Source organism: Sander vitreus, chromosome 7 (assembly GCF_031162955.1).
Source record: "Sander vitreus isolate 19-12246 chromosome 7, sanVit1, whole genome shotgun sequence".
Lineage (NCBI taxonomy): Eukaryota > Metazoa > Chordata > Actinopteri > Perciformes > Percidae > Sander > Sander vitreus.
Window position 1 is genome coordinate 5,976,198 of NC_135861.1, and position 21,229 is coordinate 5,997,426.

At 38.4% G+C, this 21,229-nt stretch overlaps 2 protein-coding genes across 3 annotated transcripts in view; one reads left to right on the forward strand and one right to left on the reverse strand.

Annotated features, from left to right (window-relative positions):
- Nucleotides 1-527: 527 nt before the first annotated feature.
- Nucleotides 528-16,648, reverse strand: LOC144520557 (mitogen-activated protein kinase 14A). Of its 2 annotated transcripts, XM_078254340.1 has the most exons (12): nucleotides 16,400-16,646; nucleotides 12,924-13,053; nucleotides 10,654-10,712; nucleotides 10,253-10,364; nucleotides 9,000-9,029; nucleotides 8,657-8,704; nucleotides 6,381-6,495; nucleotides 6,189-6,260; nucleotides 5,394-5,473; nucleotides 5,150-5,228; nucleotides 3,543-3,716; nucleotides 528-2,275 (listed from the first exon to the last, which is right to left on the reverse strand). In XM_078254340.1, the coding sequence occupies exons 1-12, from the start codon at nucleotides 16,531-16,533 to the stop codon at nucleotides 2,214-2,216; spliced, it is 1,095 nt and encodes a 364-aa protein (XP_078110466.1). In that variant the 5' UTR covers nucleotides 16,534-16,646; the 3' UTR covers nucleotides 528-2,213. The 2 variants fall into 2 exon arrangements, with proteins under 2 accessions (XP_078110466.1, XP_078110465.1); XM_078254339.1 differs by having other exon boundaries at nucleotides 6,189-6,495; nucleotides 16,400-16,648.
- Nucleotides 16,649-19,443: 2,795 nt separating this feature from the next.
- The window catches only part of LOC144520558 (plexin-B1-like), a 70,937-nt gene continuing 69,151 nt past the window's right edge, over nucleotides 19,444-21,229 (forward strand). The window contains exon 1 of the mRNA XM_078254341.1: nucleotides 19,444-19,729. The gene's annotated coding sequence lies outside the window, so the exon portion shown is untranslated. The remainder of the gene's footprint in view (nucleotides 19,730-21,229) is intronic.

The following is a 21,229-nucleotide window of genomic DNA, read 5'->3' on the forward strand; positions in this document are numbered from 1 at the left end:
TGTGATGAACTGAAGGATGAAGTGTTTATACGCGTTAAGAAATTTCTCATACTTCTTGAACTAAATAAACTATTGAAAAACCCTCTTAGATTAGCTGGAATATGCATCGTTACCAAGCTGAAAACAATATGTAAGACCTGGATGTGAAGGCCAGGCACCAGCCGCCATGAGGCCATCTCTTAGTTGGTGCAAACTTTACTGAAAAGCCACCATAAATAAATACATCTAATATCTGACAAGCTCATTTCTGAAAGAAATGTCCTACAGTACATGTATTCTTTTATCCTGTCTTCATTGTACCATTGTTTAAAATACTCATAGACATCCTGTTGGTTTTCCAGTCTTCCTATGACGAACACGTTCAACCCATCGTCGTCGTCCTGAAGGAATCTTTACTATGATATAATGCTGCCCTCTAGTGATGGATTATTCTATTACACTTTGTGCCTGTTTCATATTTTTACTACTATCCATCTTTTATTTATTGAATTCTATTAGTCATTCTAACATCATAAAATTACAACATGTCATTTCATACAGAGGTTTATTTGCAAACAATTCCAGTGTGTTCCAACAGTAAAAATGGTGATCATTGTGACTTTTCCAAATGAGTCCTTAAGTAAATTTGCACTATATGCCCTTTGCATATTATGAATATGTGAAACAAAACATACAACATGAGACAATTAAAGTCCTTGTGAAGTAAGATGAAATGTAACTAAGAATATTGTTTTATTCTAAGCCAGGGTTATCTTTCTATGTACTACGTTCTATGTATACTATACAAGTTATTCAATACACACAACACACACACAAGTGCGGCTCTATGTCCTTGTATATCTCAGCTACACTTATTGTATTTATGGTCATTTGTTATTTTCTAACTGATATTACAACACATTATTTTTACCATCTACATTGCAGTAGTCAATAAAATAATAAGGTGTTGATTGTCAAAGCAACCTCTCATCATCACTGGATGGATCGGACATCTAACATTTCACAGAAAGAACGGTGGGACGTTCTTATAATGAATATCATGAGATGCAGTCGATAGGCTCAGAACAAAAGGTAATAAATGAGAGTCAAGACCAGAGGTCGAAAGAGTACAAACATATTCTACTTAAGTAAAAGTGCTATTACTTTGCTGATCTGATCTGGGGGGAAATATACATTTTTTAAACTTATTTAAAGGTGCCCTGCCACACAAAACCGTTCTTACTTGTATTTTTTGAAATATGTTAGGTCCATATGTGTTTGTGTTATGTCGTGAATGTGAAAATGAACTGCTACCTCCTCTGTCAGCTCTAGCCACGGAAAAGAAATAAGTGGAGAAATCAGGCCAATTACAAAAGGTGGTCATTCTGACGTGATGTTGCCTGAGCTCATTATTATTCATGAGCTCGCCCAGTTGAGCTAGGTAAAGGATGTTGATAGCCAGGCTCTCATTGGCTAGCTGTTAGCCAATCAGAGTCAAGCAGCTTAGCTCGTTGAATATTAATGAGAACTGGCACAAATCGAGCTGAGTCTTCCTGCAGGCTTTCTATACCACGCTAGAATGCCTTGAAACAAGGTAACCAAGGCATTTTTTCTACAAAAAATGTTACAGTCCATGGTAGAACTTCAGACTTTACCACAAAGTAATGAAATACGTGTGGCAGGGCACCTTTAATATCTAATTTATACTTACTTATTTGATTAAATCGCCGTCTTTTGCAATTTGATGTGGGCACAAAGCCTTTTTTATTCACCTTTTTTTTTCAACACTCAACAAAAACATACTTAAGTTAAAGTAAAATGTTAAAAACTACTCAATTACAGTAATATGAGTCAATGTAATTCATTACTTTCCACCTCTGGTCAAGACCTTGAGTTAAGATTATTTTGTCAATATATTTTATTATTTTTGAAATGACAAGACAGCATTTTATAATTCAGTGGTTCAGTGTTTTGATCAAGTTTGAGGTAATGCCATTTCTATTCAAATTAGTGTCTAAATATTACAGAACAACAAACCTTGTCCTGTACAGGCCGCCATACAAAGTAAAGCTGCCGTTTTGTAAAATGCAATTTAATTGCAATACATATCAGATGCACCAAAAATACTTTTGATGTTGTTTTGTATATGTTTGTCTCAGCTGGACAGTGTTGACCTTTACAGTTGGTGTCCGTATTATAACCAAACATTGGGAGGTGCCAGCACGTCACTGCGTCTACATGGCTGTCTTGCTGGGGTTGTCGGGGTCGAAGGTCATGATCTCCATGTGGATAAGACCTGATGAGATAAAAAAATAAAGAAAAGTAGTATTATAACAAATCCTGTAAAAGCCCCAAAGTGTACATTCATTTGAAGAGAATATGGCAAAGAGCCAACTTTGGCACTTTCACACCAAGTATTGATAATTTCCAATATACTGGGCATTGTGTGTAGAGCCGGTCGATATGGAGAAAAATCAAATCTGACGATATTTATGACTAAATACATGAATACATGAATGGTGCTTTCCCGAAAACTGATGATTTTTGATAAATAATCATCAGTAATGTGGATATAATGACTAAGTGGGTAGAACAGCTAGAACAGTCTGGTATGTTCAGAAAGTGACATCACTTTACTGTAATGCAGCCTTTAAAACCAGGAAAAGACTTAACTTATGTCATATTACGATATTACAATATCTAAAGAATTTTTTTTGGAACAATTTCTTTATTGTCATTTTCTATAAAATAAGCAATAACAGTGAACAATGGTGTAACAGAAGACCACATCATTTTAACCCCCCCCCCCCCCCCAATCCCAACCCAGGCCCGCCAGTTCCCCCCAAACCATCTTAACAAAGAGAAGTATGCCTGCATCCCATGACAAAGGATATAAAGACTAGAGCCCGACCGATAAAGGATTTTTAAGGTCGATATGGATACAAATATTTGGTGATTTAAAAATCTGATATTCCGATATATTCGTTGATATATATTTAAAAAACAAAACAGAAACGCGTAACAAAACATAAACAGATTTCCCTAACATTAGTTATTTGTAGTTATTTATGAGTCCTCACTAAAATAATATGATAATGCAGTTTAAAAATAAACTTTTTATTGTCACAACAGAACAGAGGAACATCAAAATATATTAAAGTTCTGATAAATAAAATGTATAAAAATACAAACTTAAAATATGAAACTTAAAGGGTTAAACACAAATGTTGCCAACAGGGACATTGTAGAGCGCCCTCAGGTGGACAAACTATGCAATGCCAACACTCATAACATGGTTGAAGGGGGTTTCGCCCATTTTTATTTTATTTTTTTAAATATTCATTTATTGGCCATTATAAATGCCAATACCGATAGTTTGGAAAATGCCTAATATCGGCCAATAATATCGGCCCACCGATATATCGGTCGGGCTTTAATTAAGACAGATGAGTAATTGCAGTTGATATCCAAAATGTAAGACGATATCTAGCCTCATATATCCATTTCAATATAATATCGATATACATTGCCCAGCCCTAATTGTGTGCATTGTAGAAACTTACTCTTCCACTCCCCAACATCGAGATCCAGGTTCTCGAAGGAGTCGTCATACGGCTCAGAGTCTGGCTCGCTCTCTGGGTCATGATATTCAGCCAGGAAGGGGTGCGACAGTCCCTGCTTAACTGTCAGCCTCGTCTCCGGGTCCAGCAGTAACATCCCCTCCAGTAGGTCTACAGCTGGAAGCATCATAATAGAAAAAACATGTTTCAATTCTTCACAATATATATATTTCTTTTTTTCATTTTCACAACAGTCACTTGGCCAGTTAAATCTACCAACTCAGCAGAATCATTAAAGGTCCCATAGCATGCCTATGGTCCCCCAAGGGGTAGAAATGGCGATAGGTGTAAACCAAGCCCTGGGTATCCTGCTCTGCCTTTGAGAAAATGAAAGCTCAGATGGGCCGATCTGGAATCTTCTCCTTATGACATCATAAGGGGAAAGGTTACCTCCCCTTTCTCTGCTTTGCCCGCCCAGAGAATTTGGCCCCCCCATGAGAAAGAGAGAGACATCATAGCTTGCAAACCAGCGAAGCATGGCAGTTGGTCAAGGCCACACCCCCACCCTCCACCTTGCCCCCCCTCTCGCCTCCTCAATAGTATTTAAAGCTACAGACACAGAAATGGCAGTAAAGCTCATTGTGGGAATTGCTCTAGTGGCTGTAATTCTGCACCAAGGCTGAATTTCGGGAAAGAGACTTCAGATACAGTATTAGGGGACCACTAAGGCCTATATAAAAGAGACTTCAGATACAGTATTAGGGGACCACTAAGGCCTATATAAAAGAGACTTCAGATACAGTATTAGGGGACCACTGAGGCCTATATAAAAGAGACTTCAGATACAGTATTAGGGGACCACTGAGGCCTATATAAAAGAGACTTCAGATACAGTATTAGGGGACCACTGATGCCTATATAAAAGAGACTTCAGATACAGTATTAGGGGACCACTGAGGCCTATATAAAAGAGACTTCAGATACAGTATTAGGGGACCACTGAGGCCTATATAAAAGAGACTTCAGATACAGTATTGGGGGACCACTAATGCCTATATAAAAGAGACTTCAGATACAGTATTGGGGGACTACTAAGGCCTATATAAAAGAGACTTCAGATACAGTATTGGGGGACCACTAATGCCTATATAAAAGAGACTTCAGATACAGTATTAGGGGACCACTAAGGCCTATATAAAAGAGACTTCAGATACAGTATTAGGGGACCACTAAGGCCTATATAAAAGAGACTTCAGATACAGTATTGGGGGACCACTAAGGCCTATATAAAAGAGACTTCAGATACAGTATTGGGGGACCACTAATGCCTATATAAAAGAGACTTCAGATACAGTATTGGGGGACTACTAATGCCTATATAAAAGCATCCAAAAAGCAGCATGTCATAGGACCTTTAAATCTCCTATTTATTATATATCAACAGCAAAGTGAAAAAGTATGTACATGACTTTAGAGGCATGAAGGTAGAGAATATTTTGTAAAGTCTGCAAAGAGGTATTAGGTAAACTCAAAATAAGTTGTAATGTATTTTGATGATAAAAAAATTCAGTTTCAGTTTGTAGTGAAGAAGTACAAGCAGTTGAGCGCACCATTTCCATCCATGGAGGCAAACACTTCCTTGAAGTTTTTCTTCTTTTGCGGGGGAAGACCATTCACATAAGATTGTGCCTGGAAAATATTTAAGGGTGGTTACATTTCATTCTAAAGCATGAGCTTAAGTAAGGATAGGCAAAAGATATATGTATTTGGAAATACACACCGCCTTTATAAGTTGGCCAAATAAGAACTATGAAAGCTGCAAAGTGCTGATGTTAACTAGCATAAGAAACTTACATCTTTACTCTGCATCTTCTGGACCAGGGAGGAGTCTGGTGTTCCTGTCAGATGGAGGATCCTCTTCAGCTGATCAATACCTAAATAGACTGGTTAAGGAAGCCTCATAATGCACAACATACACCACATGGATCTGGCGTCAGAGCAGTCACAAGCATTGACGACATTGCAAGTTCTGCAAGATTTTCATTCTACATACATGACAGAGCGGTACTGCATTTCAAAATATAGGAGCTCTTTTTTCTCCTTTAACTTTTTGTAATCGAGTTTTGGTTGCATTTTTGTAACAGATGTAGGAAATGTGAAATACGGATGGATATATTCAATTCAACTGTGATTTAGTAATGCACTTCCACAAAGTTGGGGAACTCGTTAAAGACATGTTAAATAAGCAGAATGATTAGAATTGAAGAAGCATAGAATGAGATATCTCCGTTGATCCATTTCACATAAATCAACCAACCTCCTTTCTGGTAAATCCCACATTTTTCTAAACTTCATAACTCCACTTTTCAATGAAGGCACATTACCAAGCCTGAGCTGAGATAACCCTGATGATAAAATCAGTCATTTCTTTCAGATTTTTCAGAAACACTAACTCAAGGGCCACATAATAAACTGACCTTTACGTGTAAAATCGGTAGAGTACTTCTAAATCTTACAATGCTGTGCCTGTTTTCAAAATGTTCCATATTTTAAACATTAAAAACACCGGGGGCAGTATGAGTTTCTAGCTATTATAATTGAGCATACACGGCTTTATTACAACACAGTGAGCCAAATGTGTGAGGATACTGTCATCTCCTGGGAAAAGCACCTGGCCAGTAATCATTTCAGCCAGGATACAGGCAGCTGACCACACATCCACTGTGAGGGAGAGAATTTTAATAACAAACATGTAATACTTTTGCCGTAGCATACTGCAATATTCTGTTATTATTTCTGACAAACTGTATCTTTGTATTAAAGGGAAGGTAATATTCTTACCTGTTTGACTGTAGTGCATCCAGTTGAATATGACCTCTGGTGCTCTGTACCAGCGCGTCACAACATAACCAGTCATTTCACCTTCTGTCTGTCTTGCCAGGCCGAAATCCAGGATCTGAGAGCAGTGGTGGAATGAAACTAAGTACATTTACATTCAAGTACTTGTACTTTACTTGAGTCTTTTTTTCTTATGCCACTTTTTACTTCTACTCCGCTACATTTCAGAGAGAAATATTGTACTTTTTACTCCACTACATTCATCTGACAGCTTTAGTTACTTGTAACTTTACAAATTAATATTTTTGCACACAAAACACATGTACTTTAGAAAATGCAATGTATTATTATAAATTAAACTACCCAACAATATATAGGCCTATATAAGTAGAGCTAAAATGATTAGCAGATTAAACACGTGTTTGATTGACAGAACTGTTTGGATCGTTTCTAGTTTCGAAAACGTGAGGATTTTTCTGCATTGAGTACTTTAACTTTTAATACTTTAAGTACATTTTGATGATGATACTGACATACTTTTACTTAAGTAACATTTTCAACGCATGACTTTTACTTGTAACAGAGTATTTTCAAAGTGTGGTATTAGTACTTTTACTTAAGTAAAGGATCTGAATACTTCTTCCACCACTGGAGAATAGTTACAGTTAAGGAAGCTGAAGTGATGTACATTCACTTTATAATAACTATCATTATTAAATGGTAATTTGATAGTCCCACCAAGAGCCAGGTGCTGTCCGAGGTTTCTGCCTGTTTAAAGGAAGATGTTCCTAGCCGCTGTGTGCAATTGCTTTTGGTGAAATTGTTGGGTCTCTGTAAAGCTAAAGGCCGTAGATTTAGAGTACCCCGGTTCAAGAGCAATAGGAGTAAAAACTCCTTTGTTCAATAACTCGGCTAATTTGCACATGGAATGTAGAATTTTTTAGAGATTACACCTGTGGTGTAAAATTGTGTTGTATATATTATGTCACATATAATATATGTCTTTGTATTGTTGTCTTGTTTATTTGTATGTTGTTTGAATGTGATTTTTTTTTAATCTTGCAGATCAAGTTTTAGCATTTGGGATAATAAAGTATCTGAACTGAATTATAGTGTGTGGTCTGGACCTACTCTTTCTGGAAAGTATCCTGAGATAATGTCTGTTATTATTTGACACTATGAATAAAATGGAATTAAATTTTGAAAATTGCAAATAATGCTTATAATAATTAGTTAATGATTAAATAGTGGTTTATAAAGCATCAAGTAACATTAATTTGGCCACAATACATCTTTTTTGGTGATCTATAGAAGAGATGAATATTTGATTATGTGTGCACTGATAATAGCTATCTAATGTTTATAGATGCTTTACAAAGTATTTATTAACAAATAATCCAAATAAGGTTTATTCGCGGTTTACAAACAATTTTTGGTTTATAAACTATTTGGTAATAGGGATACTAATTTAGGTTTTTTCCCCCCAACCGTTAACCAACATGCAGGCAAAGGAGTCCCAGTTCACCACAACGGGAGGCACGATCATCCGGTTTTTACGAAAATTAAAGGGTGCCATCTAGGGCCACTCCTAAGGCCACGCCTACAATGGTGTATTGATTGGTCAAAGTGGCCGTGGTCAATTGAGCACCCAATAGAAATACATTAGTGCCATTACAATGCATGTATAAAATGAATATAAATGGGACATTAGGGTTTATACTTTAAGACATTGCAGCTCACGCATTGCCATATTTCCTGACGTTTCCCTAGCCGCCGTCGCGCTTTAGGTTACACACTTGAGACTCCGGGGAGGCTTGGACCCTGTCATAACTGGTTGCAGTTCTAGTTTTCTTTTACAATGCAAAAATATATATATATATATTTGTTTTTGTTTTAATATTAGGATATTGTTTTTAACTGTTTAAGTGTCTTATTGTCGGTTAACAGTTGAACATTAATCATTAACATCCGTATTTGGTAATCATTAACACATACTTACCATAAAATAAAATGTTATGATGTGTGAAACAATAAACTGTTAAAGAATTATAGCATTACTAATAATTCCTTCATTTATAAATGAATAAATAAATAAATATAATTTCAACAATAAAATAATGATTTTTCAAGTGTTGTTGCATTTGCTATGTTTTAGTTCACTTGTGTTGACTCTTCTGCAAGTCATTTATAAAAGAGTTACATTTCTAAATGTTTTCAGATTTAACAGCTGAAACTCATCATCATCATGACCAGATTTTTTGTGAGACTTTTAAACTTACCTTTAATTCACAGTTCTCACTCACAGCAAGGTTACCGGGCTTTAGATCCTAAAATGCAACCAAAAGAGGTTTCTCAATAACACAAAGCCTATTATAACTTTGTAATAGTTGAAGCAATAGTTCGTCATTTTGGAAAGTATGCTCATTTGCTTTCTTGCTGAGAGTTAGATTAAAGAGTGCCACTCTAATGTCATCAATATGGAGATACAGTCAGCAGCTGGATAGCTTTGTTTAGCATTAAGAAAACTCTCAGCAAGAAAGAAAATAAACGCAATGTTTAATGTCAAAATGTTACTCTTCAGTAAGTGGTGTACATATATTAAAAAAAGGTTCAAACACCAACCCGATGAACGATCCCTGCAGAATGAATATACTGTAAAGAAGGAGAAAATATATTTAAGCACACAGTAAGTCAACACAAATGGACATACTGCCTACTGCACATACACAAAGTCCAGCAGAGCATGCAGACCCACATGGCTTAATGGCTCTCTAAATGCATGGTGTTGACTCATCACAAAGTCTCCACCCTCACCCGATTACAAGGGCTCTGTTTTGTGTATTTTCCAGCCCTTAGAGCAAATCCAGACTGCTCTCACAGCACAGAAGAGTGCTTAAAGCACACATACACTGACATGAAAAGGGAAAACATCATGGGATCAAAGAAGTCTGCAGCTTAATTCAAAGACAAAAGGACATTCATGATGAGGTAGTCTTGTTTTTTAGTATAAAACGTGCTTTCTCTTTTGTTTCCATTGAGCACTCTTCTTTACACATTGACTAGCATTGCGTGTACAAGCATAAATAAGGGGAAATCAGTCAGTCAGTAAACTGAACATACTTCATTTGATATACTGGTAAGACAGCTTACCTTATAAAAAATATGTATCAAGATTCTGTTACTGCATTGCCAATTTCTCGCCTCAAATATTTTCAGACACATATTTTAGTGTACTGTGTAGCTGTAAAATGAGGAACATGCTTTTTTTCACAGATTATCTGTCTCATGTAGTAGTAGTACTGTCAGGATATAGTGAGTTTTAATAAAAGTTACCAACTGAACCTTTAAAGGGAGAGCAGAATGCGACAAAAGATAAGAGGTCACCACATTGCTCTGCCAAGCTGCTCCTTTGTACTTTTTTTTTATTATAACTGAAGATAATGTAAGATTATGCATCCTTCCCTATAGATTTATATACTTTCCTAAGTGTTTAATATAGATCCATTGTTATATCTAGCCTCATATAAGCCATATGTGAAATTCTGCAGTGAATTTTGTTTTTTTCTACATACTTTAAGCACTTATTTAAATGTGCATTGCTTTTTCTGTAGCTGTAAATATAACCTTGCTATACAGTTTTATCACTTTGTTAGCAAAGAGTTTCCTATTTACACATCCAGTAGATACAGAGCAACATTGCATTCATTTAGAGTCGTGTTTGCGCCCACATATAAATGATAAATTTAAGTCAAATACTTAAATACTTCTTTAGCTCTATGTCTATGCTAAATATCTGTCTCTAGCTGCTAAAGATTAGAGAAGCTTTAAGTAATATTATCTAATGTTATTTTTACATTAGACTTGCATACACTTACCTTGAGTCCCCTTAGAAGCTGGTAGAACAGGTATGTGATGATGCGATCAGTTAATCTCCGCCTCTTCATGATGTGACCCAGATCCTGGGCTACTAATGGCATTACCATATAACTAGAGAGAGAAAGAGAAGAGCGAGAGATAAGGAGAGTATAGAAAGACATAATCAACACGTAAAGTAGGCTACATAAAGTGGGTCTAAAAACTCATTGCGCGAGCTCAGAGCTCATTGCTATGGTGAGGAAATACAACCGCACAAACCAACCAAAACAAAACAGGAGTCAGCTTGCTCTCACACCTCCTTGCTTGAAATTTTCAAACATGCACACACATGAACACAGGGTCTCAACAAGCTGCAACAACAAACGAGCAGAAGAATGTGGTTCCTGAATCCCTAACTCACAAGGTTTGGAATTTTTCCAATGTGAAGTCAGGTGTGAAGACATCGAGGAGGCAGATCACCTTTAAGAAAAAAAAAACACAGTGAAGACATTAACATACACTGGTAGATTCAGAAATAAAGAGCAGCAAAAATGCCCTCTGGGATTCCTCTATAGTAGATAAAACATGATAAAGTGTCCTTGGGTGCCCTTTCAGTAGAGAAAACATGATAAAGTGCCCTCTCCGGTTCCCTTCCAGTAAAGAAAACAAGATGCAGTGCACCAAGGGTGTAACTTTGTTTGAGAAGTAAGGGTTGGACACAAAGAGGGTCTGGGGGGGTCCTCCACCAAAGAAATGTTTTCTATTTGAATCCCATTTCCTGCATTTCTACATACGTTTAGGGACTATGGTGATTCAAAATCCAGGAAATAATTAAGTTGATCATAATGATAAATTCTTCCAGAAAGAAAAGTACTAAACCATGTATAAGAAAAAGATGTGTTACTTCCTTTATTGTTTAAAATAGGGGCCGATCACAGAGACTTATACATACAATAATATCAAACCAATTTGAAAGTAGGGAGCACAAAGTTATAAATAGTTACTCTTATAATTTGACCACACCGCACATAGCTGTACATACTGTACATATCTGTCTATATGGTTCATTCAGTATATCCATATTTATTGTTTTTCTTATTATATATTCTGTTAATACACTGCATAAATCTATATCTATATTATTCTTACTACTACTATAATGTCACTGCTACTACTTTGTTCATATTACATAGCCATATTTATTCTGCTCTTATAACACTGCAATATATTTCTTGTCCTGCCTATGCACCACCTGTCTATACTTATATATATAGAAAAATGTATATCACATTGCACTTTTCTGCTTTTTTTTCCCAATTCTGGTTGGACACAAACTGCATTTCGCTGTCTTTGTACTTGTACTCTGCACAATGACAATAAAGTTGAATCTAATCTAATCTAAAACTGGATTTTGAAAAGTGGGGGTGAAATGGGGGCGACATGTCCCCCCTGTCCCTAGTGGAAATCACGCCCTAGCAGTGCACTATTGGTTTTCCCCTTAAAAATGGAGAAATCTTTGATGCAGTGCCAAATAGGCTGCCCTACATGCTAGTAAACTTGCTGCGTGCCCCTCAGACAGCTTGAGTCAACCCAGGAGTAATACCTACAGCAGTAAACATGTCATGTTTACAGTACGGCCGTTTCTGTGGCTCCTGCAACTCTGTGGTATCACAGTCATTGCTGTTATGTTTCTGTACTGCATTTCCCAGAGATCACTTCTAAAGCATCCGTGCATCCAGTAGTGATATTAGATTGGATTTGCTGTTTAAGTCGTTTGAGCTCATGCTAGTGTACTAGCTAGTTTCTCCATTTATTCTAAACACAAGAACTGAAACTGTCAACACAAGATACAAACATGGGTCAATAGTCTTTTGTAAACGCGTCCCATTTGACAAACACGTTAAAACGCATTGAATATGGTGCTTTCCAAAGATTAGCCGAGTAAAACGAGATTATGTAAGTGTTCGCATTCAAGGTTTACGGCAAAAAATACGGAATGATGAGGGTTCCAACAACACACATCACTTCCAGCATTGATGGGATTATGGGCCCTTGTTGAATGGTCAACAAAGTTTTGCTTATCCTCAAAATCATCTCGTCTTATTTTTGAGATTGACCTTTCTGGTTAAATAAGGAAAAGAACTACACTGACATGACACAGAGTCTCAACAAAAAGAGGACCTTTTGGCAGGCTGTTGTACTGGCTGCATAGGCATAATTTATGGGTGGGTGGGGGCGGTTACAACCCCCTATAATCAAACTGGGCTTTGTTGCCTTTTTTTCGAGTTTTTGTCTCTTTTTTCGAGGTTTTTTGGACACTTTTTTCAACATTTTTGTCGCCTTTTTTTCAGTTTGTTTTATTAAAATCGTTGGTGCTTTTTTCGAAGTTTTTGTCACTTTTTTCAACATTTGTCGCCTTTGGCGTTTTTTGTCTCTTTTTTTCGATTTTTTTTCGACAATGTATACAATGTTTTTGCCGCTATTTTTTTTTTTAAATACATGCATACATATCCCGGGACATCCCTAGATAGTTGGAGATCCCAACCCCCCTAATGTTGAACCCAAACTTACGCCCTTGACTGGCTGTATCATATCAATTAAGTGAAGTTATTGTGTCCACCCTCTAACTAAAAAGAGACTGTGCACTCACTCCAGATTCACATCCATGCCCACTTTTTGTCAAGTTCCTACATTTTCATGCTGTATGTGGCGGAGCAGTCTGAGTTCCCTGTAGGCCCGTTTGGTGTGGATGAGGGACTGGAAAGGACGATACAGCTTCTTGATGGCCACCTTCTCCTTGGTCTTCTGGTCAACGGCAGAACTAAGTGGGAATAAAACACAGTGTAAAGGGCATGTCCCACAGTGGGAGGTAGGGCTGCGCAATTAATCATATTTTTTTATCAAAATTGCAATATGGACTACTGCAATATCCAAATCGCGAGGGGGGCGCAATGTTTGTTAAAGGCAAAATATGTCTCAAACCATTCTGAATTAAGAATTGGTGTGCTGAGAAGTCCCAGCCGACAAATCCTATCCTACAAGAAAAAATCTTTTTCTGGTACAGATACTTACAAAAATTACTCTATAATCAGTTTAATTTGTTTTTTGTAATATTTTTCAATGATAATAATACAAAAATGATCACTCCCTCCAATACCGTGAATCATATCGCAATCGCAATATCAGTCAAAATAGATATTTTCCTCATATCATGCAGCCATGAAAGGCTCCAAATAATCTTTTTTGACAGTATAATTCTTTATTCATTGTAAATAGTTGATGAATAGTTCAATCTCTAAAATGTCGGAAAATAGGGCAAAAATGCCTATGACAATCTCCCAGAGCCAAAGGTAATGTTTTCAAATAGCTTATTTTGTCAGACCGTCAGTCCAAAATCCAAAGATACTCAATTTAGAAGCATATAAACAGAAAAACTAATGTGTGCAATCATCATTGTTTTTCTGCCGGCTGACTAATCCACTGATTGACTAATAATTACACATTCACTAATAATAAAAACATACTCACTCCCATCGCCTAAAATACGGTCGCTTGGTCAGGTGCCTTTGACCTTGGTATTGACGCTAAAAGTCTCCTTTAGCGTCATACCTAAATGCGCTTTATCTAACCGCGCTTGGTCGGGACTATTGGCGTCACTTTTGACGCAGTTAGGTTAATAATAATAATTAATAATAATAATTTATACTTTATTAATCCCGCAAGGGAAATTACAATGTTTTCACTCTGATGTTATTATTATTATACACATTACACACAGGCCTGAATTACACACACATGCTCAGTACCTATACATGCACTAATGGAGCGATGTCAGAGAGCGGGGGCTGCCCATGGACAGGCGCCCCGAGCAGTTATGGAAAAGGTCGTGGGTGGGCTTATAAAAAGGTATGTTTCCATGATACGCGGGACAAGAACAGGACGGTTGGGTTTAGGAAAAGAAGAACGGGACGGTTGGGTTTAGTAAAAGAAGAACGGGACGGTTGGGTTTAGGAAAAGAAGAACGGGACGATTGGGTTTAGTAAAAGAAGAACGGGACGGTTGGGTTCAGGAAAAGAAGAACGGGACGGTTGGGTTTAGGAAAAGAAGAACGGGACAGTTGGGTTCAGGAAAAGAAGAACGGGACGGTTGGGTTTAGGAAAAGAAGAACGGGACGGTTGGGTTCAGGAAAAGAAGAACGGGACGGTTGGGTTCAGGAAAAGAAGAACGGGACGGATGGGTTTAGGAAAAGAAGAATGGGATGGTTGGGTTTAGGAAAAGAAGAACGGGACAGTTGGGTTCAGGAAAAGAAGAACGGGACGGTTGGGTTCAGGAAAAAGAAGAACGGGACGGATGGGTTTAGGAAAAGAAGAACGGGACGATTGGGTTTAGTAAAAGAAGAACGGGACGGTTGGGTTCAGGAAAAGAAGAACGGGACGGTTGGGTTTAGGAAAAGAAGAACGGGACGGTTGGGTTCAGGAAAAGAAGAACGGGACGGTTGGGTTCAGGAAAAGAAGAACGGGACGGATGGGTTTAGGAAAAGAAGAACGGGACGGTTGGGTTCAGGAAAAGAAGAACGGGACGGTTGGGTTTAGGAAAAGAAGAACGGGACGGTTGGGTTTAGGAAAAGAAGAACGGGACAGTTGGGTTCAGGAAAAGAAGAACGGGACGGTTGGGTTCAGGAAAAGAAGAACGGGACGGTTGGGTTCAGGAAAAGAAGAACGGGACGGTTGGGTTTAGGAAAAGAAGAACGGGACGGTTGGGTTTAGGAAAAGAAGAACGGGACAGTTGGGTTCAGGAAAAGAAGAACGGGATGGTTGGGTTTACAAAACGTGACACGCGGGACATGAACCCCGGTCTCCTGGGTGAAAGTCCTGTGTTGTTTGACCCATCCACCACCCCAACCAACCTGCTTATGCGGATTTTCGGCCTTTCATACTACTCGCTACCGTTGTCGCTCTTAATGCTACGTAATATTCACGTGCCGTGTAGCTGCTGTTCTCCCCGTGTGTTCGACTCCCACGCTGAAGCGTGCTTTTTGCGTCGTAGCTGACGCTGACAGCCACTGACCAAGCGTTCGTATTTTATGAGTTCGGAGTGAGAATGGGTTGTAATTTCAGCTCCTCTGTTTAGAAATTAGCTTTACTTTATATTTGCTTCCTATCAAGACTTGATAGTATAGCCTACATTGCGAGTCTGTGGAGGGATTCTTTCTGTTGATGCTGTTCTGTAGGTGATCTGGTACTTGTAATTGGGCATGTTTGATACAATTCTTGTAAAAATGGAAAAAAGAAGAAAAAAAATTGTGAGAAACCTATTCATAAGTAGCTGAAATAAAACTTTCAAATGAATAAACTAGGGCAGACGGCTGACATCCCCTCTTTTATAGACCAACCATATGATCATATCAGTAATGAGATCTTGTCTGTCAGTGGCTTATCATTAAATAGAAGTGTCTCTGAGATATTTTGGATTCCTGTAAGCTGGGGTTTCTCATGTTGGTGGAGGAGATTCTTGTCATATCGCAAGACTTGTATTGACTTGCTGACTTGCCTCAGGTGGACAATAGTGCTTCTGTTAGCAGATGTCAGAGTGATCTCGGCCTCTTGCACTGCATGCAGCATAGTCTGGGAGTGGAATGCAGACTTAAGGCTATAAACCAGGCTACATGTAGAAACCACTTGTGATGGCAAACATTTAAATACTGATTGTGAACAACAAAGGCAGGGACCTTTGACCATTTACAAAACAGCATCACTTTATTAGGCTATAACAATGGCAGAAACACTGGTCAACAAAAAACGTTATGTCCAATAAATAGCCTATTTTCAACAATTGTTGATTTCTTATATTGCACAGTAAACTTTATTCTCGTATTTTATCTGTTTTTAATTTTTTAATCGTTTTTACTGCTCTTTAATGTTTTATGGAAAGCACTTTGAATTGCGCTGTTGCTATAGCCTACAAATAAAGCTGCCTTGCCTTATTTTATGACTTCAGCCCATACAGCAGGATTAACCTATTATAAGATCATTGGACTAAAAGATCCCAATACCTTGCACTTTTCTGTACAAAATACGAAAAGACACAAAGACACAAACTCTGCAGTACTTTCCGCGTCAGTAGGCCGATACCCGAAGTTGTGCGCCCGCTCCCCCGGGTAAACTCACCAAACTGTCCCGTAGGCCCCGGAGCCAATCGATTTCAGCGCCGTGTATCTCTCCGGGACGTCCCACGTCGTTTTCTGGATCTCCAGTCTGTGGTAGCCCGGTCTAACGGGCGAAGTCTTCACTGGAGACTCCATGGCGCTGTTTCGTTTTCAATTTCCAGTCAGGGTTTAAGTCATATAGTAACGTTTGTAGCCAGCTCTGGAGTTTCAACCTGACAGGTAAGACCTTGCAGTGAAGGTATGAGCAGCGCAGGGACACGCCCCCCTTCCTCCACAGCCTGCCCCCCCTCCTCGTCACAATGAGCTGTCATTCCTACCAGTGGTGGAATGTAAATAAGTACATTTACTCAAGTACTATACTTACAAATTTGAGGTACTTGTAGGCTACTTTACATGAGTCTATTCTTTTCATGGCACTTTTTTACTTCTACTCCACTACATTTCAGAGGGAAATATTGTACTTTTTTATCCACTACAGTAATCTGACAGCTTTAGTTAGGCTACTAGTTGCTTTACAAATTAAGATTGTTGCACATAAAACACATGCAGTTTCTAAAATACAATGTTATATTGTAAATGAAGCTACCCAACAATCCACAGGCCTACAAGTAGGGTTACAGCTGAAATGATTAGCCAATTAATTCATTAGTTGATGGACAAAACGGTTTTGATCGTTTCCAGTTTCTGAAATGTGAGGATTTTTCTGCATTGAGTACTTTTAAAAAATATATATTTTAAGTACATTTTCCTGATGATACTTTTACTTAAGTAACATTTTCAATGCAGAACTTATACTTGTTACAGAGTATATTTACAGTGTGGTATTAGTACTTTTACTTAAGGATCTGCATACTTCTTCCACTGTGTGTGTGTGTGTGTGTGTGTGTGTGTGTGTGTGTGTGTGTGTGTGTGTGTGTGTGTGTGTGTGTGTGTGTGTGTGTGTCAGAGACCCATAGAGATACAGCAGTTTTTCTCTATAGGTCTATATTTAGATTATGTTTAGATTTGTGTTATCCTAGTGGCATTACTTATATTTGGGGTCACACCTCGGAGAGGTTAAACTCCCTGTTAGACATCTTTTGTATGAAAACTGTTATGAATACAGTATATCTGTTTGGGATTTGGGAGCAGTAGTGCCGCATAAAAAGTATGTTTAACACCAATCACAGACATAGAGTTTACAGAAATCAAAGTAACCCTGTTTCACAGCTTAGATCTCTGAGGCTACAAACGGAATTTAGGCCTATGCATTGTTTAAGGAAACGTGTCATTTCTAAAATCATGTCCATAAGCAATTGTCATAGAATTAGGAGAAGTCGTCAAGTATAAAATATTGCCTATATGTATAAAATACTTCTTGCCAGCCTACTGAGACTTAATGGCCAGTTCATCAGGTACACCTGTACACTATAATACAATTAAAGACAACAACTTTGCCATAAAGTCTACCTTTTCGAAGTTTATATTGCTCATTTTTTATCGTTGACATTGTTGTAATTGTGGAAATTCAATGATATGCCTATTCACTGAGGTCATAGTTAGTGTTATACTGGGCTCTATAATATTGAGAGGTGTTTCACATTTTTTTCGTCCTGCATATTTGCAAACACGAAGGGGTCAGAATATTAGAAACCTCTTAATATACTGACACCACCATCAGCCCTCCGTGCTGAAACATAATTGAATTAACACCTATGACAGTGTCCAAAAACAACAGCTGGACATTATGGGCGTCATAAAAGTAACTTTATGGCAGAACAACTATTCAAGATTACGAGTATGCTAATTGTGTGTTTTGGTGTGTTTTCGTAGTTGTGTGTCATGATGGATGGCATACTCTTGCTGCAGAACAAATCCAGCTATGGGTACAAATAAAGTAACCTGAACCTGAACAGTTGTGTTGGATTACAGTAGATTGTAAGGTGTGTGAGTCTAATTAAGTGAATGTTGACTGTCTTCATTATTTCTCTCTTATGGTTTTATATTAGCTTACTAAAAACCTAAATTATTTGACCCTTTCATAAAGCGTCTTCTTATCACATCTGGGCCCAAACAGTAGCCTAAAAGATACTTGCATTCACAACTTTTGGGAGACAAAATAAACCGCAGACCAGCAGAGGGCAGTAACACATCATTCTGGTGGGCTAGACAAGGAGGAGAGTCCCGGCCAGCTCTGGAGTCATTGTTCATTTCCATCTCGAAGAATTTCAACGCGAGTCAGTGATTCAAGTAAAAAAAAAAACGATATTTTAAGCTGTTTTACTTTTATGGTCAAACATAGTCTGCACTACCATCCAATACTGGCCTGGATGGGGAAAACAGTCCTACTGGTCAGTAGGCTACTGTAAACCTGGCAGCATGCACAAATCCATTGTTTACTATGTAGGGTAGTTGAACAGCACCTTGCACTGTAAAGAGGATCACAGAACCACGTTTTATATTGTAATGAGTTGTAATTACGTTCCTGTTTTTCCAAAAATGAATCCAGAGTGCCACTGGCAAACATGAATCATACTGTCTGAACCGCTCACACTGCGCAAAGCTAGAGCCCAGGGTCAAGCTAGCAGAGGCAGAGCAACATGTCCGAGAAGCAATTTCAAAATAAAATGAGAGACGGCTAACAAAAACAGAGACACTGTCAGGGTCGGGACTTGCTTTAAAGCCAAATTAAGACATAACTCAAACTTTCCTCACACTTTTGTGTCAGTGTTGGGGAAAACCTTTTACTTGGTAAATCAATGAAAATCGTGTTTAGATAACACGTTAATGATGTGTATAAAAATGATTATTTTTTGATTATGTAAAAAAAAGAAAAAAGAAAATCCACCCCATATATTGTCATATTCAAATATATATTTATGGAAAATAATTACTTGAGTCTTTTCTTTTAATGGCAAAAAAGACATCAGAGCAGCACTTAATATAGCTTTCTTTTCAGGTGCGACAGGTTTTGAGACTTTATTCTGAAGGCGTCATCATGACATGTTCTGTCCCACCCTGTGTGACTCCGTGTATCTTGTCTCTCAGCTAAAGCTTCTCAGAAGACCTGTCCATGTCCTGAGTGGGAGCTCCGGCCAGACAACAGAGACTGCCTCCGGTATCTGAGGTGAACACACACACTTTCTGGACTCTGAGTTTGTTTACTTCTTTCTTTTAGAGCGGCTACTTTATCATAATTGCGCCGTGTTTGAAGGAAAAACTAACAGTTCGTGAAGTAAGTTAGCCTGCCAAGCTGGACCTCATCAGACTTTCTGCTTGTTAGCGTGGATGCGAGGCTCTCATTCATTCAACACCATGGACGGCTGATTCACACACTTTACTGACCTCACAGGTAAGTTCAAGGCCATCATTTATTAAAATGGTAAAAAAAAATAATAATAATACAAGATTTGTGGTTCACAGTAGGCGCCCGTGGGCAAAAATACTTCTTCTTAAAAGCGTTTGCTTATTAAAGCAAATACTCTACTGGCTGGCTCAGCTCGACACTTGCTACTATGATGCATATTATATTCAATTTATAAGTCACGTTGCAATTGATATCATAACGTATTTTATCAGACGGAGAGTTACTAAATGTTACTTTTAAGTGGAAATCTGAAAACGCTTTGTTTTTACACCCAAAAACACAGACACAAGCACTCAGACTAGACTGCTCACTATACAGTAGCTTTGGACTCTGGTGAGGACTGGGCTTCAGGCCACATACAAACACACACCATGCACACACTCTTTTGTCAGCTGATGCAGGAATGTGTGTGTGAGCTGCGTAAGCCAAATGTCAAATGCCTCGTTCACCTGCTAGCATTCTGCTGAACGCGCGCACACACACACACACACACACACACACACACACACACACACACACACACACACACACACACACACACACACACAGAGCTGCCTGTTTATTGCTTCATTTAGGAAACTGAGATGATCTGCTTTGACAATGTTCATTGAACTTGACAAGAGTTCAGTGGCTAGATGTGATTATTTTCTGGAATGTCTGTCATGGATCGATGGGCCACGATGATGGACAATGGTTAGCCCTCTCCTCTCTTACTTCACTTGCTTAGCATTTTCAAGGCAAAGCATTACAGCCTCACCCATAGACATTGCAGAGAGAGAGAGCTGAGTTGAAATGCTTCTGTCACAGAGGGAGTGTGTGTTTAGAGACTAGTCTATGATTCAAGCTGTTCAGAGACTAGGTGAGGCTTTGCTTTCAGATGACTCTCCCCCCCCCTCCCTCCCTCAGTCTGTGTGTTGCACCTAATGAGCCTGCTGAATCTGAAGTCAGAAAGTGCTTCAGTGTGGGGTGTGTTCATGATTTTATTGACATGGCTAAAATAGGAAGATGGAGTTTAGTTCAGCATTTGGTTCCCCCTTTCTATAACAGCTGTCATCTTGGCAAAAAGAAACGGCTTAGAAATTGATCAAAGTCAAAGCCTCTGCAGATATCATTTTCCTTCTTATTGTGATGTGAAGCAGTATTGTTAGAGTTAAAATATTGAAAGCACATTTCAAACAACCATTGTAAATATTCTTGTGGTTGTCTAGCCAAGCCTTGAATCTCAATCTCCTCTTTTCTCTGGTTTTGCTTGGGGTCCCAGCATCCAGACATTTTTGAATGGCTGGCCATCTGCTTGCTAAGGGTCTGTTGCAAAAGCACAATATCACATTACCCACACTTAAGTGTGTGTGTGTGTGTGTGTGTGTGTGTGTGTGGGGGGGGGGTGAATGAATGTGTGCGTGGTTATGGCATTGTCAGATTCAGTAGTGTGTAGAAAAGTTCAATTGTTCAGAGTTCAGCCCAATTTGTCACTCACAAACACAG

Excerpts from the sequence above, each read along its gene's own strand:
- LOC144520557 (XM_078254339.1), bottom strand. The coding sequence starts at position 16,533 with ATGGAGTCTCCAGTGAAGACTTCGCCCGTTAGACCGGGCTACCACAGA. Across the intron at positions 5,229-5,393 it reads AGAAGATGCAGAGTAAAGAT|GCACAATCTTATGTGAATGG; the intron begins GTAAGTTTCTTA and ends AATATTTTCCAG. Across the intron at positions 3,717-5,149 it reads TGCCTCCATGGATGGAAATG|CTGTAGACCTACTGGAGGGG; the intron begins GTGCGCTCAACT and ends TGATGCTTCCAG.